The sequence below is a fragment of the Emys orbicularis genome, chromosome 23, assembly GCF_028017835.1.
Source record: "Emys orbicularis isolate rEmyOrb1 chromosome 23, rEmyOrb1.hap1, whole genome shotgun sequence".
Lineage (NCBI taxonomy): Eukaryota > Metazoa > Chordata > Testudines > Emydidae > Emys > Emys orbicularis.
In genome coordinates, this window is record NC_088705.1 from 3,053,120 (window position 1) to 3,076,892 (window position 23,773).

Below are 23,773 nucleotides of genomic sequence, written 5' to 3' on the forward strand. Positions count from 1 at the left end.
AAGTCTGCGTGACTGAGGCTATGTCTGCAGCCACGCTGCTGTAGTGTAGACGCTTGCTTCAGCTACAGAAGGGGGGTTTCCACCGCTGTACTAAATCCGCCCCCTCAAGAAGCAGCTGCTAAATGGTTGGAAGAATTCTTTCGTTGACCTAGCGGTGTTTACACTGGAGCTTAGATCAGTTTAACGACGGCTCTTGGGGGTGTAAATTTTTCATACTGCTGAGCAACATAGTAGGTCAACCTACATTTTTAGGTGTAGACCAACCCTTAGAAAAATGTTCATTGCGGTCTTAGCTCCTAGTGCTAAGTCCTTTGGCGTTGTCAGACAAAATATTAAAAATTGAAGATGACATTCAAAGTACAGTGCTAGGTAGCCTTTTAAACAAGTCCCAGTAACCAGATGTATTGCGACTTTACAGTTTATCTGGCCTCAAAGGAGATTAACTTTTGTTGTGTCCCAAATATGGTCACGTATGCGTTTATTTAGGTTCAACTGCAGTTTATTATTTAAACAAATACAAGGGGATTAAAACATTGTTGGGGTTTAGTAAAGCTGTACAAATTGTGTTATGCAATATTTAAACCTCAGATGTTTGTAATAATCTGTTGGTTTTTAATACACTGACTGGCTGACTAAATCCTAATTGCAATCCTTACTTGAGCATGACTTTGAGTTGTGACCAGATTAACTGGAAATGATACTGAATTTTAGTGGAATTATTTTTGTCACAGGTTTTCTTGGCCCTTTTAAAGAGAGGTCCTTGTGCAACCAGGATTCAATAAGAACTTAGTTTCTGGGAAGGACAAAGTTTGATGCACTGTCTGAAGTGCAAACTTTGTGCATATATTAACCCTTTTATAGCAATACAAAAATAGTTGCTGATGCTGAGGAATTCATTTCCTTCTCTCCTTCCATGAAAGTGGTAGGTAGCCTTATTAATTTTTATGTAGGTAAAAGCTCAACAGTCAGGCATCCCTTGAAAACCATTTAGCTAGATTTTACTGAGTTCTAAATGATCCGGCTTGCACCACAAAATATCATTAGAAAGATCCTTGAGGCTAGTATTTGTCTTCTGTTTGTACAGTACCATCCGTACATTTAACTTTCCAGTAACAGAGCTTCGGTAGCCATACTCGCTTGTCCACAAGCAGAATCTTGGAGAGGGATCTGGAGGTTATTCCAAGGCAAACAAAACATAGACGTTGCAAATTACAGAAGTTTTGGTGCCTACCATGTTATCATAGTCAAAAATAATCCGAGAACCATAGCATCAAGTGCATATCTTTTACATTTACAGAGTCCCGGACCTTTCCACCATCCAGCCTTCTCCAGAGTGATGCCTGCTGTCTCCTGAGGCATTGGAAAACCTAGTTTGGAAGAAGAATAAAGATATGGTTGATGCTGAACTACAACGTGAGTCCTCAGATTATTTTGTTTACGACAACGCCATGTGCACCAGTGAGTCCTAATGAACGCAGATTGCACAGCGCCAGTTGTTGCAGCATATGTATTAGCTGGGGGTTTCCTCAGGGAAATTTTGTTTGTGCATATTTCCATCTGGAATGATTAAATTGCGGGGAATTGAGTGATTTCAGCAAGGTCAAGTAGCAAGTCAGTGATGCAGCATGAACAGAACTAAGACCATTGTGGCACCCAGACCTTGGTTCTAACCACTAAACCTTATGGGCGCCATAACTGAATTCAGTTAATTTCAGTTAATACTTAATTTAAAGGCAAAACCAAATATACATATGGGTCAGTAATGGGGGAATCTAAACCTCCTGATTGATTTCATGGAAACATCCCACTTCCTATTGTAAAATTTCTTGCTCTGCTGGGCACAGTGGTAAGTGCTTTTGTATAAATTGAGGAGTGGTGTCATGTTGAGTCAGCAGTCAGTGAAAAGTTCATGCCACCGGAGGTGTGAACTTCCCACTCTACCTAGTCAAGGCTGGAGAGGGGGAAGAATGTATCCATCTCTCTCACCTTTTAAACATCAGCACTGTTAACAAGTACTCAAAGCCCCCTTCCCCTGCCCAGAAGTCATTGAAACTTTGCAAGGAATTTGTTTAAGGCAGTTCCTATTGAAAGTCTTAGTCATTCCTTTTTGAACTGCTTTTAAAATGTGTTAGAATGAATCCAGTTAATCAATGTGGAGTTGGAGCATTCTCTTTAAAATAAAGAACAGGAGTACTTGTGGCACCTTAGAGACTAACACATTTATTAGAGCATAAGCTTTCGTGGGCTACAGCCCACTTCTTCGGATGCATAGCTTATGTTTTAATAAATTTGTTAGTCTCTAAGGTGCCACAAGTACTCCTGTTTTTCATAGGTTCTAGGACTGGAAGGGACCTCGAGAGGTCATCGAGTCCAGTCCCCTGCCCGCATTGCAGGACCAAATACTGTCTAGACCATCCCTGATAGACATTTATCTAACCTACTCTTAAATATCTCCAGAGATGGAGATTCCACAACCTCCCTAGGCAATTTATTCCAGTGTTTAACCACCCTGACAGTTAGGAACTTTTTCCTAATGTCCAACCTAGACCTCCCTTGCTGCAGTTTAAGCCCATTGCTTCTTGTTTTATCCTTAGAGGCTAAGGTGAACAAGTTTTCTCCCTCCTCCTTATGACACCCTTTTAGATACCTGAAAACTGCTATCATGTCCCCTCTCAGTCTTCTCTTTTCCAAACTAAACAAACCCAATTCTTTCAGCCTTCCTTCATAGGTCATGTTCTCAAGACCTTTAATCATTCTTGTTGCTCTTCTCTGGACCCTTTCCAATTTCTCCACATCTTTCTTGAAATGCGGTGCCCAGAACTGGACACAATACTCCAGCTGAGGCCTAACCAGAGCAGAGTAGAGCGGAAGAATGACTTCTCGTGTCTTGCTCACAACACACCTGTTAATACATCCCAGAATCATGTTTGCTTTTTTTGCAACAGCATCACACTGTTGACTCATATTTAGCTTGTGGTCCACTATAACTGTTCTTTTTGCGGATACAGACTAACACGGCTGCTACTCTGAAACCTCTCTTTAAAATGACTCCTAAGCCAGGGAAGGGAGTGCGGTGTAAGGGGAACTCTCCGCAGACTGGTGCTCGCGCCAGTGACTGCTGCTGCTGGAGTAAGACCTTTGCACTAGCAGCGAACCCACTGAGCGCAGAATGTAGCAACGGCAATAGTTTCATAGCCAACCTGAGGACAAATTCTCTTGCCACTGAACTGAGGCAAGACTGTACCCTATAGAGAGAGAGGTGTTGTGACCAATCGGAGACTTGGATTAACCTGGACCTTTAGCTGTTGGGGCTGCAGGGCTACGTCAATACATTTTCTGTAGGGCTCTGAGGAACAGAAGGCTGGTTCATTTGAGAAGAGTCCAGAACATCTCTGCAATACCTGAATAAGGAGACGGTAACACACTCCAGAGCCTAGTCCAGAGTGATTATCCATTCCTTCAGTCTGCCTATATATAATGCTGTTATCTGCACATTTGGATGCATGCAAGACATTCCTGTGATGGACAGGAGTATTTTCCTGCATGGCGGTAGAGCAAGGGAGCTCACATCCAGGTTTTTTCATTACGAATTTGTCCACCGCAAAATATCTGTTGAGAACTGGTGGCAGTGTGCTTTTCCTTAGACAGTGCGAAGCACAGAAATACGAGAGAGACAGTGATTTTTATACAGCAGACTGAAAGTGCCTGAATTCAACTCAGTCCAGCTGGATGAACATAGTGAAGGGATAAGAGTATAAATTAGGTTATAGGGTAAACAGGGACAAAGAGAGGGGGATTTTAGTTTACACTAACTATAAAATATATATAATTTTTCTCTCTCATTTACAAATAAGTTGTTAATTGTGGATGAATTAGCTAATTATCCCGAAGTAACTAATAGAGATGTATGCATCTTTCATGCGCCCTCTCCCCCCCCCCCCCCATGCTCTGTCCCAGGGAAAGCTGAAATGTAGTGATTCAGCCAAATGATCAGTTTTATTCCACTAAGTGCAGAGAACTGTAAAGACTCTTGTGCTTCTCAATAGCTGGTGAGTTGGCCACAATCCTTAAAGCATAAGTGTTTCTGTGAATAAACCCCTAGGGTCTCATGGGTTGACTTCAGAGTTTTTTGGAGGAACAGAGGCAGTTTCTTCTGAAGCTTTTTAGAATGTGTTCATTCAGGTGCTTTAGTCTGCCGTAAAACAAGTTTTAATTATTTAGATTCTTCTCTCTCTCCCCCTCCCCCGGCCCAATTACATGTGTCAAATAACTGATCTAGGAACATTCCATCCTAATGAAGCTGCCTTGTTCCTTGTACCTTCCTGAAATGCATGAAGTCTGTAGCTCCCAATTCATCCGCCAGTAGATGAGCCATAGCGTTTTGTCAGTAGGAACTGCCTTCTACTATACAAATAGGCAGAGGTGCTGTGCATCATCCAGTAAAAGGTTTCCAGCACAAGATAGGGTTTGGTGCAAGGAGAAGAGCTTTGTTACTCACTGAAGTGTGATCTTCCCTGTCTTTCAAGAGCTGAGGATGAAGCGGCGAGCGTCAGACAGAGGAGCTGGGGAAACATCCGCAAAGGCAAAGGCTCTTTGTACAGGGATTTCTGGAAGTAATGCCAAGAGAGCAGGCCCTTTCATCCTAGGTAAGCAGAAGAGGTTTTCTTCATCCCCTGGGCTGTATGAGGTGGAACGTTAATGGTTGCGAAGCTTAAGGAAAACCGATTCAATAAAATGAGTCAAAGCAGAATTGTAATCTAGGTTTTTGTGCCTAGCAAAATTCGCTTCATCTGATGTTGGCAAAGCAGCAATCCTTGGAGCTCCTGTAACTGGAAAATTAAGGCTGTTTGTAATGCAGGACAGGCATAGCCATTAGGGGCAGAACTGTGAACCCCTGCTTTTATTGATTTGGGGACTGAATATTTAAATTGTATCCAAAGGCAAACTCTCTTCTTGAGGGTGATGTGTAGTAGGAAGGGTTCCCCTAAGGAGCCCTGGGGTGTATGTTCAACCCCACTTCACTCTGAATATGCTGTTAAATTAGCGCGCACACAGTTTATTGAAGTAACACAGTGGCTGCTCTCTCCTTGGTATGTGTCCTGTTGGCTGACCTCCCCCCTCCTCCCTCCCAGTAGCTCTTGGCTGTCACTTGCATAATGTATAGTTTTTAGAGTTATTTTGCATAACTCCAAGATCCCTGTGAAGTCCATTGTATAAAACCTATCAGATCATCTGTTATTAAAAATGGACTAGTTAAGATGGGGAATCAACACAGTGGGTTATTCTGGTGCATTCAATAAACTGTTAAACTGAGCAGCCCCTTTAGGAGTGGCAGCTAGATTCAGAGGTTCAAGAATTCCTTGCCACAGCTGCTGCTAGCGAATGTAAAAGCTATATGGTTTAGGCATGCAGAAATCTGTATTTCTATAAGGGACAGCTGGACACTGTGCAGTGTTTTGCCAAAGGTCTCTTCTGTGAACAAATGGACCATTGTCCAAGGAGGTTCAGAATCCAGCATCCTTTATTGTTTTCTTAAGAGTAATACAATCTATGGGAAGAAACGGACAGTGTGGATATTCATGCCCTGCTGAAAAAGGAACTTGATTTAGACTTATGCAAACTGTATGACAGCTGAATATTGACATAACATTGAATTAATCATAGCTTTTTAAAGGAAAACAAATCTGTTCTGCTTTGTGCTGGTAGGTCCACGTTTAGGTAACTCCCCGGTGCCAAGTATTGTTCAGTGTTTGGCAAGAAAGGATGGGACAGATGACTTCTATCAACTAAAGGTAAGCAAAACACCTGGGTTGTGGATCCTCTGAGACTTTTTAACCCTTGCTCCATCAGAGAAACTGCCTGAATCTCTGGAGAATGCAACAGTCTAAAGCCTTGTATACACTGGGGATTGGCTGCTAAAACTTCCTGCCAGCCATTCACCCCCACTTGCAGCAACATTGGTGCAAGTGTTAGCTCTCAAGCAAAGCCTCAGCTGCTGCTGCTCTGAGCAGGGTTAAACAACTGTGCTTAACACACCAGTGGCTTTCTGGAGCTCTCTCTGCACTACCGCCACTAAGGGAACTGAGCTGGTGTACTGGCAACAAAGGGGGAAAGGATCAGGGGTGCTTGCAAAGGGCAATGCGTGTTTCCTGTCAGCTCATCAAATTCATGCTGTATCATTCTGCACATGTTAGTTCAGACACTTCGTGGCAAGTACATAAATCAAGCACTGGTGTAATTCCATTCAGCTGTTAAATGCACGTGTGAATGTTTAAACTTGTACAGCTGTAGCTAAATATTTGGGGGGACTTCGGTTTTTCCTAAAGGAATAAGGCTTTTTTTCTCCTTTCCCAAAGATTCTTACCTTGGAGGAAAGGGGTGACAAAGGAATAGAAACCCAGGAGGAGCGACAGGGCAAGATGCTGCTGCACACAGAGTACTCTCTCCTTTCCCTTCTGCACAATCAGGATGGAGTGGTTCACCATCATGGGCTCTTTCAGGTACCGCCAGCCACCTCGCAGGCTCTCTGAGGACACTAGCAACTGCAGTGGGCCTGAACTACTACTCTGTGCAATGTGCTACCCACACTGACAGTCTCACACATAGAGAATTATCAGCATGCAAGCCATGATTAAGGCTAAGTTTTTGTCACGGATATTTTTAGTAAAAGTCGCGGACAGGTCATGGGCAATAATGAAAATGGAATTGCTCCATGCCCCTTGCTTCATATTTGTGCTAATTAGCAAAGCGCCTTTTTCTAACGTAATCTATGCTTTGCAGTTTCAGTAATTGGTCTGTTGTTGAATTGGGAGAAGCAGACAAGTTTCCAAGATGCTGTTTCAACATGTTAAAATAAATTTGTAAATGTGCTAATTAGCAATTAAATATCCGTAAGTGAACCAATTGCAGGGCTGTTCACACCTCTGAAATAAGTCATTTATTGAGTCTGTGACAGGTTGGCTGATGAGAGATGTTAGCTGTGATGCAGGTGATTGTTCACTTGCTGGCTAAATGTTTGTCAACAGCCTGTTTCAACTGAGGCTCTGTCTATGCTGTAACAAAACCAGAGGGCCCAGCTATATTACAGTCCCAGTCCCGTGTCTGGTTTCTGAGCATGCTGGCGTTTGATGTAGGTTTTGGTTGTGTCGAGTACCCATGCTAGTTGCACTACTCAGGCCAGGAAATGCGGACTAAGCCCTATAGTTGCTAATCTTAAATCAAACAAGTGTGTCCTGGGTAATCTCTTATCTGTGCTTTGCTTATTACTTTATTGTAACTATCTAAAAGGCCATCTTATTCTCTAATGCTCTGTTCCTAAGTAATACATATGTCCCCTGCATGTGCAAACTAGACCATTTATTTAAACTCCATTCCTTGCCTCCGTCTGCCACTGCAGGACCGAACTTGTGAAATCATAGAAGATCTGGAAACCAACAGAATGGTCAGGAAGATGAGGAAGCGCATTTGCCTTGTTTTAGACTGTCTCTGTGCTCACGATTTCAGTGACAAGACAGCAGATTTAATCAACCTGCAGCATTACGTCATTAAAGAGAAGAGACTCAGCGAACGGGAGACTGTTGTTATATTCTACGATGTGGTACGAGTGGTGGAAGCATTACACAAGGTACGGTCTCCGTGTAGCCTGTGCACGTGTCTTGGGGGAGTTTCATCCCAAATTAGTATCCTGGACTTCATAAAAGCAACTGAAGGATTACAAAGGATGGCTGTCCCAGCTCTTTTCCAATAACACAATCCTTTTCAAACATTAAGCTCTACGCAAGCCTTGGTATTCTGAGCCATACCAGAGCATCACCTCTCTTCCCCTGCTGTTTATTGATGGCACAACAGTTGCTGGCTGAGGAGAGAGGGCAGTTGGATTAGATGTAAATCAGGTGAACAGCAAAACTATTAACCTCAACAAAAAGAAACTTTCTAGGTTTGAGGCTAATCAAATCCAGGATCCACTCCAAAGCATTTCCCATGGAAGCAATATAAATCATAAGTGAGATAAAAACCCTGTGCTGCTAGTTTGAGATCAATGAACTGGAAATTACTGTGCTATAAAAATAGATTCCACTGAGGTTTCTGACTTGTTAGGCTGTAAAAAGTGACATCCGGCCTCCCTTAGCAGAGCCTTGCCAGTGAGCTAATAAACATGCACGTTCAGAAGAATTTCTCAGTCGAAAGGGGCATTGCCAGGACTGGGCAGCCTGCGGCTCAGACCTAGCAGCTTCAGTCGGATGTGCCGTGCAGCAGACCTGAGTTAGCAGGATTCTTACGCTGCAGTTTTGAACCGGGCAACAAGAATGAAGCAGACAGAGTAGTGCAAGAGCACTGGATACACCCTCAGTGGCAAATTAACACTTGGAATTTCATGGGGGTGTCACTAAGCTCATTAGATGAAGGGCCCTCAACATCTGACTGTTATGGTTATATTATTTGGGTATAGACAGCCTTCTTTACAGCTGTTTACCCGCAAAACCAACTGAAAAATACCAAACTGGGCCTCAGCAATGTTTGCAGACACTTATGTTGCTATTTTGAATGTAGACTGATCTAGCTATATCTCTACATTGTAGGCTTTACCTTCCATGGGCTGCTTGTGTGCTGGAATAGCTCTTGGATTGTGTATCACAATAACAAATTCAACAGGCTAAGAGTGTGAGCATTTGCCTCTAATATTCTTCTAGTCGGAGGATGATGCAGTCTCTAAAATAGGATTAGTGCTTTGTATCCTCTGAGTGCTGGGGCCAGAACTGAACTCATTCTAAGGATGCTTGTGTTCATATGATATCATCTGATCTAATATGGAATCTGTCTTACAGAAAAATATTGTGCACAGAGACTTGAAACTAGGAAACATGGTGCTAAACAAAAGGTAAGTCCTTCCGAGGGCTTCTTTTTGCATCTGTTTTATGGTGCTTCCTTAAGGGATTTCCTTTCTAGCAGACATCTCCTTCATGGGCTACAGAGGGGTGCAGATCATTAAGTTCACACATAGCTGCTATTCCAGAGATGGTGAGGGGGAAGGAACAGTTTCATCTTTTGTCTGTTGTCCCCTCCCCTGCCAAAATTTTGTTGTTAGTGGTCCCCCAAAAGTGAGCAGAGCCCAACCAATCCCAGTCTCTTTCCCCTCCCCCAAATGTACTTCCACTGCCCACACCAAGCTGTTACTCTGTGGTCTAGACGTCAGGCACGCAGACTCTTGGGTTCTGGTCTCAGCTCTGCTACTGAGCAGTGCCTCAGTTTGCCCACCTGTATAATGTGGATGACACCAATTGGCAATGTTGAGATTTAATGTTTGTCACATGCTGAGATTTGCAGATGAAAGCCCCTGTGTAAGAACTGAGCATTACCCCTGTGCCCGGATCCTGCTTGTGGCACGTGCTCCGAGCCTGGGAGATGTAACGGTGATAGGCAAACTGCAGCTTTTACCCTTCCTGGTCTGTTCAAGTGCATTTCCTCTCAGGTCTTGGGCTGTTCTCTCTCCAGATGGAATCTCACTATTCTCCCACTCTCAGACCAGGCCCCCTGGGCCACCGTCCTCAGATCACCTGTGATTACCTCAACAAATCAGTGCCCTCTGGGAGCAATGATCAAACAGCCTTCTTAAAGCAAAGTAGTGTTTGTTTAGAACAAAAGCATATAAAAGAAAATATCTGAAAACAGTAACCAGTCCATAGGTATGCCTGCCTGCCTTCCTCAGAGTTCCCCGTTCCCCAACTTTCCTGACACTCCCACAGCTCTTGCAGGACCTGTCTTTGTTCTTACCAGGAACAGCGCTTGGCAATTGATCCCACCTCCTCTCCTGAGAGAGGCTTTTCGGTGTCTTCTTTGATTTCTTAGTTCCCAGCATTGGCAGAAAGAGCTGTGTCACTTAAGCCTGGAAGTAGGCCATTGTCCTGTAATTTTGCCCCTTAACCCTTACTGGGAGGCTGATTATTTGTAGCTAGTTGTTGTTTTCCTGCTTGCTTTTCCCACAGCCCCCTGTTAAACTAGATCCATGCATTCCGACAGGAGAGTAACCAAGCTACAATAACTTAATCTCTCTAACCAGGTCACATACACTGTTCCTAAATTATTACATTGTAGGTCCCTGTCCATCAGTTGCATCTTGATGGCAGTGCCTTTGGAGTATGATTTGTGAGAGGCGAGGGGAACAAAAATTGTCTAATTTGACTTTGTAAACAAATAATCCAGATTGAATTTCATACCCTAATTCTAGATGGACTTGAGCCTGAAATTTCCATTCTTAGCTGTTCCATAGAAGGCTGCTAATACACATGGCAGAGTTATTGCCGATTAGTTTTCAGTTTCTATTGTTAATCCTTTCTACACTGCGCAGTTTGAGCAAAGCTTAACTGACTGCTAAATTCAAACGGGTAATCAGCCTCTAATACTAATTCTGAGGCTTCCGGAGCAAAGTCTATGAAAATCTCATTCTTACTGCCAAACAATTAAGGGTTATTTTCATGCTTTATAGAAGGCAGGATAAAACCTTTGAATAACCTATGGCCAGCGATAAGACCAGGTCAGACTAGATGATCATCATGTCTTTTCTGGCCTTAAACTCTACAAATCTATAAAAGAAAGTCTATAGCAAGGAGAACATAAGTGTGCGGGTGATGGTGGTGCCCTGTGCTAGACAGGAGGCCAGACTATCACATCAGTCTTCTGGCCTTAAGCTCTGATTCTAAACAGCTTCCTTTCTGCAGGCTGGAGAGTGGGTAGGGACTGGATTGGGAAATGGATCTTATCTCGGTAGGACATTGAAGAGAGAAGGGAACAGATGCTGGCTTTACCTGTAAGCTAGTAGTTATTGTCTGTCTTTCTGGGGTTTTACTAGTAAAGACAAAATGCAAGTAAGCATAGAAAAGATATGATGGTTTGACAAGTCTAAAGCACCTGGGTTTTTGTGGGGGTTGGGATGTTTGGATGCTAAACTGTACCTCTCCTGGGATTATTCATGTTGTATATAGCTCAGATCAAACTAGCTTTATAAGATCCACTCATAATTATAGATTAGTGCGGGTCTAGGCTGCAGCAGGATATAAAAAGCACTGCATTAATGCAAGATCCCCCTTAAAGAACAGTTATCTGTAGTCAGTTTTACATTTACTTTGCAGGTTTTCATCGTCTGACTTACAGGGGAAAAAAACTTGCTCAGTTTACAGATCAGACGATGTTTTGGTAACTGCTGACACCAAATTCCGCCTCGGTCTGAAAATCCACCTTTATTGCCTCTTACCTCATCACTAGTAACAAAGATTCTGTAGCTGGGATTTATCTGACCATTCGGGTGCACAAGGCAGACTAGAACCCTATTGGTTCTGCAGGGCTAATGGGAGTAAAAGTGTAGTCAGTAAAGTGCAGTCAGATCCCAAGATGTGTAGAGAGCTAGACATGTTCGTAAGCTGTAAATTGGTCCCATATTTACATGGTCACACTTCTCACTAGCACCACCCTCTATATTCAAGCCAGGAGCCTTCTGAGGGTCCTTTTAAAATCTGTGTTCAGCCAGTTCTCACCGGCTAAGCTGACCCTTCTGTCTCTCCCCAAGTTGTATTTGACACCAGACACCTGTTTGTGCTTTCTTATTTTTCCTTGCAGGATGGGTGCTCCTAGCCTGTTTCCTGCTTTCATTCTGTTGTCGTGCTGACTCCCTTTCCAGCTTCAATTGTATTTTGCTGCTGCTTCTTTCACAACTGGTTTGAAGTTGCTTAAACTCTGGGACTTGATTCTGCCCTCAGTTGCACCTGAGCTGCCCCATTGAAGACAGTGGGATTGGGTGGGTGTAAAGAAGGCGGAAAGGGGCCCTTGTTTTTGTGGAAATGAGCCAGGAGTTAATTACTTCTGATAATTTATTTCAGTTAGGCTTTCAATTTCTCTTCCACTGGCCAAACAGCAGAATTTTCTGTCTTGGAGCCATTGTGCACCAACTCTAGTGCGGGTGGTGTGCATACCTCAGAGGGCAGGATCTGGTCCTCAAGTTGTGTTTGGAAAATAAAAACGGGGGGCTGCCCAGCCTAAAATATTCAAGCACCCAGATACATTCCCCTTCTCTGGAGAAAGTGAACTCTCCTGTTCCAGGGAGGTTGGCACAGCTTCTCTTCATTTTTATGGGTGGGAGGTGCAACCCAAGTTCCTAGAAAAGAAAAAAACAGAGCATCAGCCAGAAGGCTCATAACTGAAGCGTGACTCATTCAAACCAAACGGCGCTGATGCAAATCTCCGTTTATTTCTCTCTCCCAGTCCTGTTGGAATGGGATTGACTGCCTTGAGGGAATAAAGCCATCATTTCTCTGCAGTTAAATTGTAAGAGCTGGTCACCAGTGTCTCAGTAACCCAAGTAAAGCTTAAAGTCTGCCAAAAAAAAAAGTGGAGGATCTTTTGAGTTAATCTTGTTTTCTGACACTCATTCAAAACTGGACTTTAATTGAGTAACCAGTGGCTCAGTTCTGAATGTTGCAATCCTATAGTATTATCCAACACTGCGTGCGGCTTTATTCCGACATATAGACGGCCTTGTTGGCCTTTCTTTTTGTCCCAAAAATCTAGTCTTGTCTTAACAAGACAAACTTAGCTGGTGACTTCTCAAGCCTTTTAAATATAGTGAAAATAAAGTTTTCACTTTGAGAAGAGTTAGTCGTGCTCATTAGGCCCAAAGAAGTTGTATATCACATTCTGTGTAGCAAACCCTAGGGTTTCCCTTTGTGCGTCAGTGTTAGGCTATTCCTATCAAAACATACGTTGACTTGGAGAAACATTCATGTTCTTTCCACTCTTAGTCTCCTCATTTTTAGCCATGCATGTCCTCCCAGAACATGAGCTCCATTACTTAAAATACCTTGTTGAATGCTGAACTAATCAGTTCAGTGTTTAAAATTCACGTTTAAAGTAAAATGGCCATCTAAGTTGAGTTCCCACTTTACTAAGCTGATGTGAATTTCACAGTAACTTTTAGAGTTCAAGATTTTAGTGACAGTGTTTTAAAATAGCTTAATCCCAGTCACAACTTTCACCAGAATTGGCAAGATGCCAGGGGAACGTGTTTCCACGTGATTCAGATTACACTACTGTTTCTATTCCACTTCTCTTCTCTTGTTACCTCGTGGCAGCACTGTCGTGCAATAGTTCATCTGCATAGTCTGTATCATGGTCAGCATTCAAGCTGTGGCGCATCTCAGACACTTGTATCCAAACTTGTCAGGGAAATGGGCACTTGTTGAGCATCACTTCTGCATGTGCTTCCATTAGCTTTGTGAAGTATTGTGGAAGAGTCATCTTGTGTTGCCTTGCTAGTGTGGTGTCCCTATCTTGCCTCCAATGTCCACATGTGGAATGTTCTTCTTAGAGCTTCATATGTGTTTGGCCATCCATGGCTCCTGCATCACGCCTTGGAGTTACTTTCCAGAAGTGTCGAGAATTAATGTCTTTTATCCAGCTTCAGATTTCTAAAGCTCTGATTTGGGGTGGAAATAGTGGTCACATTCTCAGTAGTTCATGTTGGGGCTGTGGGGCCTGGGCAGTCGGTGTGTTACTGCACTGCTGATTATTCGATGGAAGCTCTGTATCCAGCAGTTTCAGGAATGACACAGGCTGCACTTGCACATTTCTTCTACTGTTGTACCTTGAGCTAGAGGCCAAGAGTGCACGTTTCTTAACCATCTCACCCTGCAGCTCATCTGATTCATTGGATGGTGATTTGGGGCTGTCTGGTTTTCTTGTTGGGTGATGTGATCAGAGAGAAGCTGTGGGAATCTAAAGTCTTATGCTCAACTCCCCCAATACCACCCTTCTGCTCCCAGGCAGAATCTCTAGACACATGCTGGCTGTGTGTACTCAGCTCCCAGTTCCTATTTGAAGACAAACAGAAAAGTCTTTACCTACCCCGACTGAATATTGTGGTTCCCCTGCAAGAGTTGGTGGCTTTTGGTGCAAGGAGCTGCAGGATCACAGCTGCAGGATAAGCTTTCTGTTTAACGCCTTTGGTTGCGGGAAAGAGGCAAAATGAGACTTCCCTAAGGGTCCTTGCTACAAATATCACATGCCGGGGGGGGGGGGGGGCACCAAACCGTAGTCAGGGCTGTGCACATGCACCCCTTACTAGCGAGACGGGAAAGGCATTTGAAGTGACACCAAGATGCTTGGGTATAAAGAACGGTTTTAGCAAATATATGCTAGGTTTACTCTTGTCTAAAACAACGAGTTTTATGGCTAGAATGCCATTAACTGAAGAGAGAAACTCACTGGATCGTCTACAACAACGAGTCGTTGAAAAGGGGCAGGGAGGTAAGCTTTTGAATTGCTTGCTGTGGAGATGGCCAATGATTTGGGCTGATCAGAAATGTTCTTTCGGTGCCAGACATGCCTGTTGTAAAAACCCATGTTTTCTCTGTTGGCTGCAGTGGTGGAGTTGGCTGACTGTTGCTTTATAAAATCCAAACCACAGACATCACGTTCCTAGGCTAATGAAAATACTGCAGCCGTTGTCACCTGGAAAACAGATCCCAGCATGAAAACCTCTGGCTAGCTCAGGCCACCCCCAAAGTAGCCAGTGCAGCAGCTTGATTCTACATTTGCAAATCAGATCAGATTTCAGTGCCTCAAGAAAGCCAAGCAACTCTGAACGTCTTCGCGTCTGTTAATCTAAACACTGAGCCTTTTACATCACCAGCAAAGCTTGGATCTGCCATCCTTCCACAGCGTGTCTCTTGACATTCCACTTTTAATCTCTTGACAATAGTCTAATGGGAGTCTCTTGAACATCAATCTTGTTTCTTAAATAAAAATAATGGGGAAACTCTCTCCATTGCCAACCCATACTTGATTTTTGATTCTTCTAATATTTCATGGATAATTTTGACTGACTTAATCCACACCTGCTAGCTCTACATTAGAAATACTTTCCCAGAGTATAATAATGTCATCTTCTAGACAGTGGCTTTGGCCTCCATTCTTTGAGTTTTATGTTAAGATTCTTAGATTGTTCAAGTGACTGTTGAAAGTAACATGGAGGTAATTAATTTCATAATGAGCTTAACTCCAAGAATTTCTTAAATCAGATCAGGAATCCTGTAGAAACAAGGGTATTTTGGTGTGAAAAATGTGTATATCTAAAGTTTTTATCCTCTTTACCTAGAAACAGTTATCCATAAAGAACCCCCTAGTTATTGATTAACCATTGTCTGCACACTGGGTACTTTCATGTAAAGAGTATCCATGAAAGCCTGGTTGTGTGCCGTGAAACACCGCTGCAGTGGAGTACTTGTTTGAAGATGGGTCTGTGGAAAGATTGGGGGGGAAAGAGGGTCAACTTCTCAAATGAAAAAGCTGCCATTTCTTGCTGCTCACAAGAGGTGGTAGAGATTTTAAAGCCCAGCCCAGAGGTCCAGCTGGGCACTTTGCCCCTTGCAGATACGATGCCAAGTTCTATTTTAGCATATGTAGAATGCCTCTCCCTCAGAACGGGCTGGGTTTCTAACCACGGCTGCCAGGGTAAAGCTAGCCTTTGCTCGGTGTTTTATTGGCTTCCTGCAAAGAAGTATAGTTGTTTCTGCCTTAGTGTTAATTCCCTTGGTTCACACTGTCTGGCTCCTGGCCTGGCTCTCCTTGCTCATTAATGCCTTGTAATCCTCCCCAGGACTCACCGAATAACCATAACAAACTTCTGTCTTGGAAAGCACCTAGTGAGCGAAGACGACCTGCTGAAGGATCAGCGAGGGAGCCCCGCGTACATCAGCCCAGACGTTCTCAGTGGTAGGCGATCCCCTTCCTTCCTCAGCGGCAGTTCACAGCCCCTGCGCGTGTAGTCAGCTTTGTTTTATTTGTATGCTGCGCTTGTTACTGGAAGAGAACTCTGTCTAGTCTTGTTCCCAGATGTAACATGCCTCTAAGATCCTCTTACACCCCGATATTAGAACTAGTCTATTTTCCAGCCAGGCGGGGAGGGGAAGGGAAGAGTGTTTGTAATTCTTGGATTAAGCTACACCGGAACAATGCTCTCTGACTCTGAAATCAGCATGTCCACACGTGGAGTTGGTCAGGAATCCTGACTGAGTCCATGTGTAGACAAGCTCTTGGGCTCTGTCTTAATTCTGTCCCGTGAGGGATCTGTGCAGCTTAGCACATCCCACACAAGAACCAGGGCTCAGTCAGTGCTGACACCTCAGGAGTGTAGCACTCGCCCCTGGCTGTGCTGTCTGATGTTACACGGCTCCCTTTTGCTTAGTCTCTGGGTGCTGCCTTGGTGGAAATTAAAGATCCCATGGCCAAAGTCCCTGCCTCTGAATCTGCAATAGCGAAGTAGTAGGTGGTGGTTGTGTTTGACTAGGCAGTGACTGCACTAGTGACCTGCGGCTTTAAAGCGTTTAGGGCACCTGGCACATAGCAGGGTGTCAAGTTGGAATCCCAAGTCTGTGCTACTACAGCTGAGCTGTTTGTGCCTGGAGAGAACAGGGCTTAGTGAGCCGTGATGTTCGGTGTTGCTTCAGAGTCAGCCCTGGCTGGTTCAAGGCCTGGCCCAAGCTGGTGTTTGACAACTACCCTGAGAGAGCTTGACTTCTGTGTGTTTGGCTTCTGCCTTTTTCTGCTAGGAGACCTCCCTTGGTCTGTGGACTCTGTTGGACCCCTCTTAAAGTATCAATAAAAATGGCTTTTTATGTTCCAGGAGGCAGCAAAACCTCCAGAGACAGGCTCCTCTTTCTCTCTCTCTCTCACCATGGTCTGTGTTCTGTCTATCAGCAGGCACCTCTTAGTCCTGCCCGCAAGACTCGAGTCTCTTCTCCTTGGCTTCATCCTGCCTGGGCAGGGGCAGACACAGATCAGCAACAGCCGTGAGGTAGTTCACCCTGGGGTGTCTGCTTCCCATGGGTGCCTCACTGCACTTGTCTGGGCCTTGACCCTGAGATACAGCAGGCTTCTGAAAATCTCTGGGGCATTTGATCTGCTTCCTTCCAGGATCTGTTTTAAGGCCCTGTCATTATCTTATGCGACATCTGTAGCATTGTAGCAGGCCAGCATGTGAGAAGTGAGCCCTTCGTTGTTTGGTCAGCTGTAATCCAGGGGCATCATTTGCCATGGAGCTTTGCACTAGAATGTAGTGACTAGCTGCAGCAATGCCTGGCTGCTTCTTGACTCAATTGGGGCGAGTACAGAGATTGGGGGGGGAGGCGGGGTAGGAAGGTGGGCAGGATTTTTAATTTTGTTCATCTTATCCTCTCCCCTCAATGCCTGATGCAGAGGAACCGAGTGAGCCTCCAGAAGGCAAAGCCCCATAGGTCCATGTTACCCAGTATCTGTCCTAAGCCAGCAAACGCCCAGGGCCTCTGTGCAGAGAGACTCGCAGGCCAGAACCTGCTGAGAGCTCTGCAGGCCTGTAAGCATCTCGCCTGCTTCTCGAGGTATTGTGAGCTCCTGTGGCCAAGTGGGTGGGGTGAGTTAAGTACATTTCAGGGCACTGGGGCAGTCTGAGCAAAACTGGCTGCTCTTTGTGACGGAGGTTGCTTGGAACTCCCTGCTGCTGTCTCCAGCCCTCCTGCTTTGCTGGGGCTTCTCCTCACTCATCGGTGGGGTTCTGCAGTAATCTGGCCTGGGCCCGGGCCCTGCCTGACCTTGCCACTCAGGGCTGCGTAGTGCTACTGGGAGCATTTCTTTGCTCTTCTAAAATCTCCCTTGTTGCCAAATTTGGGAATGACACATCTGTGGGCCCAGCCCTGCAAGGTTCTGGGCACCCTCCAGTCACATTGACTTCCCTGGAGTAGAGACTGCTAAGGGCCTTGCAGGATAGAGCCTTGTATATTGGGACAGCCCACAGCTGCAGCACCGATGGCAGACCTTCCCAGGCAAAAGCGCTCTGTGGTTCTGGGATGGATCCCTCTGGCATGAGCACCTTCCGAGCCAGTCCTGTGAAAGGGAAGAGTGTGTGTGTAACCCTGCACCCCCGGGAGACTCAGGCTGGAGCCTGCAGTAAGAATCCAGCTCGGGAACCACTCAGTCCGTGCGTGGCCACAGTATCCTCTGAACCTGGCAGCAGACGAGACCCAAGGCCATCAGATTTTCCTTCCAAACTAGATGTTCATTTAGTTTCTAAGAGACTGTTCTTGGTGTGGTGGAGCCTCCTTCTGTCTGCATGTCTAATATTCCGGGGTGAGGGGGAGCTAAAGCAGCAGGGATCATTACTCCTTGTTTTAGGGCTCTCGAAGGAGCTGTCTCCTGCTAAGAGATGGGCTGAATGTCATGGCTGACCCAGTGTCACTGCAGAAGTCGGCAAGGAAGGAGGAGGGTGAGGTGCCGCTTGAGCTGCACAAAGCAAAGAATAATTAGTACCGATACCAAATGCTGCAGCGGTGACTCACTGGTGACTCAGAGGAAGTCGTTCCCTTAATCCTGTGCTGTGGTACAGCAACAGGAGCTCCTGCAAGCTCTTCTGTGCGTGATTGATGAGGTGACTGACTGCAGGAATTCTAAAGCAGCAATTCCCTCTAGCGCAGGGGTAGGCAGCCTAGAGCACACGGGCCGAAGGCGGCACGCAAGCTGATTTTCAGTGACAGTGACACTCACACTGCCCGGGTCCTGGCCACCGGTCCAGGGGGCTCTGCATTTTAATTTAATTTTAAATGAAGCTTCTTAAACATTTTAAAAACCTTATTTACTTTACATACAACAATAGTTGAGTTATATATTATAGACTTATAGAAAGAGACCTTCTAAAAATGTTAAAATGTATTACTGGCACGCGAAACCTTAAATCAGAGTGAATAAATGAAGACTCGGCACAGCACTTCTGAAAGGTTGCCGACCCCTGCTCTAGCGGATTCCAGAGTGCCATGGGGGAGAGGTTCTCTGAGCTGTGCCTCTTAATGTCAGACTTCAGCAACCATCTATTTCAGATCTCACCTAAGGGCTGAGTCATGTCAGCTCAGTTGGGTGCATCATGTGTGACCAGCTTGGGTGTCTGCACCTCTACATGAATGGTGATGTGTCCTATACAGCCAGGCGATAGGGGCTGTATGGTAGTAGCTTTCAGATTGGGGCTAACCTGAGGTGGATGTTTTTCCAGGTTCTTTTCCCAGTCCCCCCCCATGCTTCTGATTGCAGGGATCTTTAGTCTTCTGTCGTTTCACTCTTGCCGACAATGAAATTCCTCTGAACCTTATGAACCGGAGTTGGAGCAATACACACCTAGGAGTAACTTTGCCCAATACGTGCAGCACCTAGTGTGGTGGACACTGATCATCAGTGCATGGCAGTGGGGTTGGGGAACAAAAGAAATGCCCCCAGGGCATCCCTGGTGTGGATGTAGAGGAGACAGGACTTTAGAGGAACCCCAGATGGGTTCAAGATACTCATTCTATCTGCTTCTGGACAAAGGAAGGGCTGCGGGAGCACTACCAGAATATGAACCTGCAGCTTCAGAGAGCAGGATAGGCCACATCCCAAGCCCCTGTGAAGTGCTGCATGGTGTCAGGCCATGAGAACTTGCAAATTTAATGTAATCTCAAGGTCCTGTGGTAAATAACTTTTCCCCTCAGACAGGGGAAGGCTTCAGCTAGAGAACAGCTTGACTTCTTACCCATCAGTGTGCATCCCGCAGAGGGGAGTTCACGTGCACACTGCATGCACTGTCTTAATGGAGACTCCTTCGAAAGGGGGCTGGCTAGCTCAGGAGCCAAAGGGTTATAATCGTGCTGCTCTAATGCCGAAAGAAGAACTTGCTTGGGAGACGGTTCCTGTGCTGCGCCATACTGAATGAGAGCCCAAGGTCGCAGCATCGCGTGACCTGCTTTTGTCCCTTTCTCTCTCCAGGTCGGCCGTATCGTGGGAAACCCAGCGATATGTGGGCACTGGGCGTGGTGCTCTTCACCATGCTGTACGGCCAGTTTCCCTTCTATGACAGCATACCTCAGGAGCTCTTCCGCAAAATCAAGGCTGCCGAGTACACCATCCCTGAGTGAGTGACCCAGCCCCCGGCACGCCCAGCCCCTAGCGCCTGCGGAACAGTGGCTGTGGGAGCTCCCGCTAGCGAAAGGCCCTGGGCGTCAGTGGCGCTGGGTGCAAGTGTTCCAGCATACAGTGGCCTACAAGGATGCAGGAGCTGTGCTCTGGCACCTTGTTCTAAATGTGAGCAAGGCCCTAGCACTGCGGCCCCCAGCTTGAACAAGGAAACATGGAAATCAAACCAAAGGAAATCAAACCCAGTAGTTAATTTTGAGCTCTAGTGAATCCAAGCATGGCCCTTGCACTGCATGTGCTGCCCTGCTCTCCCGTCCCCTGCCCCACATCCAGCCCCCGGCTATTCCTCCCACATCCAGCAATCTCTGGGCTGTGTAACCATCGTGGCCTTTGTCTTGCTCTGACGGCACGTTTCTCTGGCAGAGATGGGCGGGTTTCTGAAAACACTGTGTGTTTGATCCGAAAACTGCTGGTGTTGGATCCGCAGCAGCGTCTCACGGCCTCCGAAGTACTGGAATCCCTCAGCTCCATCATAGCATCGTGGTGAGTGCTTCCAGCGTCAGAGGATGGGGAGTTTGTGCTTCCTGGGGGTCAGGCGTACCTCGCTTGTGCAACAGGAATATGTTGCTATTGAGACTTGGGCGGCCCACGGGTTGTAACCAGCGATATGAAGTCCAACTAAGTAAAACCAGGCATGAGCTCTGAAAAGGGAACAGGGTAGATGTTTCTGTTCTAAATTAGAGCATTTAATCGTGGGGGGAACAGGGATGCCATTTAAGGATAAATCTGACTCCAGAACTTTGCACGTACTGAGCAAGAGGAAGCTCCTCTGTCTCAGCCCCTAGCCAAGGTCCCATTCCAGCAACAGTTCCCTGTTCTCCCCCCCCCCCCCCACAGTGTGACCCCCGCCAGCTGTGTAGTGCAGTCTCTGCTGCAGAATGCCCCCAAGCCTGGAGCTAGAGGGGGCACCCGGTGAGTCAGCAGCAGACTCAGCAATTTCTGGAACACGGGCTATTTTCATTTCTGCCTAAACAAGGCGGTAAGAGTGCCACATCCTGCTTAGAGCACTGGCAAAAACCGAGAGTGTGAAGTAGCGTCTTCCGTGGCGTAGTGTGCGAGGCACCGAGACAGACGCCCGCCCTAGAGACGCCTGGTTAGCTGGAGCTGCAATGAGCACACAGGTGCTGCGTGGCAGGTGGGACGTACCCTGTCTGTGTGTTTAGTGACTCTGGTGTGTCTGTGCCATAAATTGCTAATGCACTGTGTTCTCCACACCCCAGGCAGTCCATGTCCTCACTAAGTGGCCCTTTGCAAGTGGTGCCTGATATTGATGACCAGGTGACTAACCCAGAAACCCCCCAAGAGGTAAGAATGCAGCGTGGCGGTGAGCTTATTTCACACGGTGTTGAGATATAGGGAGGCTTTGGTTGTGGTGGGCAGATAACCAGCTGTCCTGCCGAGTGGGCACATATGAGAATTTGTCCCTGCTCTGACAGCCAGCTCCTTTCCCCCAGGCCTCAGCACACTTCCCATTCAGTTGCCTTTCTCCTCAACTCCCACTTTCTGTTGTCCCTTCACTTACCTTGTGTCGTCTTGTCAGGAGGACCCCTGCCCTCCACAGCACCTCCCCTAGACAGGGAGGGGAGCGCTGCTGGAATCACAGTGCAGAAGGTGGCGTGAGCTCTCAGGTCTCCGTCGGTAACAGTGACTCTAGGTCAGGGGTAGTCAGTCAGACTGTGGGCCAAATCCGGACCGCCAGATGCTTTTGAACGGCCCCTGAATTTTTTTATTTACTCATTATCATTATTTTCTATTATTATTTTCTCTGGAGTTTGGACCTTGACTATACCTTGACCAAGCAATTTGGACCCTGGCAACAAATAATTGACTCCCCGTGCTCTACGGAATAGTTGTCGATGCCTTCCAGCAGGGCAATGGCAGTGGAGCTATGCAGAGGAAGCAGCTGGCAGCACCGGCTAGCTCAGCTCACACATACTATGTTGGGCTCTTAGCTTTTCTGTTTAACAATTGGGCTTGAATTTTCCATGTGTAAATGAGCTCCCCAGAGTTGCTGCTTCGCTGCGGGGAGAACCAGGAAGTGGTAGCGGCACTACCTCTGCACCTCTCGCGTATTCTGCCGAGTGAATAAACATCCTGTTCTCTTTGCCAGCGCGTTTGTGTGGGAAGTGATGGCTGGTGACCTTGCTGCGCCAGCGCACCTCTTAGAGCCTTCCTACTGCTCCACACTAAGCAGCCCGGGCTGGGGAAAGTGGCTGCCTCTTGGCCCACTCACCTCGTGGTCAAATTACTACATTGCAAAGTCCCAGATCAAGTGTAGTTGGCAGCTCTGGGGTGAGATGCCCACCCTTTGCCCATTCTGAGTGGGCAGGGGCATCTTCGTTGTCCAAGGGACAGCTCATGATCGCCCCATTCCTACTTTTCCCTGGTGGTGACTGCATGGGAACCCTACACGTGTCTGTGTTAGTAGACAGGATGCCCAGAGGCCTGCATGCTTTGGTTAGGTGAACTCGTTCGCTGCTTTATCGGTAGCTCAGGACTATCTAAGTTGGGTATTGGCAAAGGCACATCAATGCGCTGAGAGTGCCAAGGCTAATGAGTTCTTGGCTGTTAGGCCTCAGGGGCGCTCACCAACTGGCTGTGCACAAGCGTGCTTTGCCACGGGACTGGCACTCCCACAGCGCTGACTCACTTTGTGTTGTCTGCAGGCGAAGGTGACCGAAGAGTGCTCGCAGTACGAGTTTGAGAACTACATGAGGCAGCAGCTGCTCCTGGCTGAGGAGAAGAACACGCTGCACGAGGCGAAGAGCTTCCTGCAGAAGCGGCAGTTTGGGACCATCCCGCCCGTGCGGCGCCTGGGGCATGATGCCCAGCCCATGAACCCTTTGGATGCTGCCATCCTGGCCCAGCGATACCTTCGGAAATAGCTTCCCACACATCCAACAGCACAAGCACCATCCTGCAGTCTGCCTTTCACGTCGCTACTACAGCTCGACAGCAATACCTGTGCCCTGTGATAGAGATTAATGTAGCAGCTCCTTCAAGCTCTGTTAAGGGACACGCCTCGTGCTCGCTCTGTTGGAGGGAGAAGACTTTTGAGAAAGGTAGTTTTGGAAGCAGCAGACTCTTGGCATCTTTTGGAATCTCCGATTTTTAAATCCAAGCCTGGATGACTAATCTGCTTTTAATCATGACTTTTTAATCTACCTCTGTCTTTTTACCTGTGCTGTTCTCTGGATGGAGCAAAGCCTCTGGGAAGGGAGACGATTACCAAGGGTGACATCGGGTTGTGGCTGAGTGTGCAGTATGGAGAGTTGGCTGGTAGCATTTGCTCCATATGGTTTGAATAAGCTTAATTTTATCTGGGTTTCATGAAAGTAACAATTTCTTGAAACCTCCCACCCCTTATCTGCATGAAACCTTTGTTCTATTTTTAACACAACACCTGGGTTGGATATAGTTTGTCTAATCCTGGCTGGTGTCTGGCGTCTCCGTAACAGCACTTTGGGCCTTTAATAAGCTTCATACGAACATTAACATCCTGGTTACCTTAGACAGCTAAGAAATGAAGCCTGTTTCCTGAGCAGTGGGACCGGGGGGAGATGCCAATGACCATTTCAGGCCAGCATTACAAAGCTCTATAAAGTCTTTCCAGGCTTATTCAGAGGTTTTGCAGAACCCCATTTAGCCCGTCTTGGCCCTGACTCCCCTCTCACCTCTCACGGATTCCTTTAGCCTCTTGAGAATATATGATTGATCCTGTTTTTCAGTAGCTTATCTAAGGTGCAGTAAATTTGCATTA

At 46.4% G+C, this 23,773-nt stretch overlaps 1 protein-coding gene across 1 annotated transcript; it reads left to right on the forward strand.

Moving 5' to 3' along the window:
- Window positions 1-1,355: 1,355 nt before the first annotated feature.
- STK40 (serine/threonine kinase 40) lies at window positions 1,356-22,898 on the forward strand. Its single transcript, XM_065421780.1, has 11 exons — window positions 1,356-1,413; window positions 4,527-4,646; window positions 5,707-5,792; window positions 6,357-6,500; window positions 7,397-7,624; window positions 8,826-8,878; window positions 15,644-15,759; window positions 19,807-19,951; window positions 20,377-20,496; window positions 21,234-21,318; window positions 22,680-22,898. The coding sequence occupies exons 1-11, from the start codon at window positions 1,392-1,394 to the stop codon at window positions 22,896-22,898; spliced, it is 1,338 nt and encodes a 445-aa protein (XP_065277852.1). The 5' UTR covers window positions 1,356-1,391.
- The last annotated feature ends 875 nt before the right edge of the window (window positions 22,899-23,773 follow it).

What these genes read in the sequence shown, in the direction of transcription:
- STK40 (XM_065421780.1), top strand. Translation starts at nt 1,392, where the DNA reads ATGGTTGATGCTGAACTACAAC. An exon ending in AACATGGTGCTAAACAAAAG is followed by an intron (nt 8,879 to 15,643) that starts GTAAGTCCTTCC and finishes AATCCTCCCCAG; the next exon opens with GACTCACCGAATAACCATAA. An exon ending in CAGCCCAGACGTTCTCAGTG is followed by an intron (nt 15,760 to 19,806) that starts GTAGGCGATCCC and finishes TTCTCTCTCCAG; the next exon opens with GTCGGCCGTATCGTGGGAAA.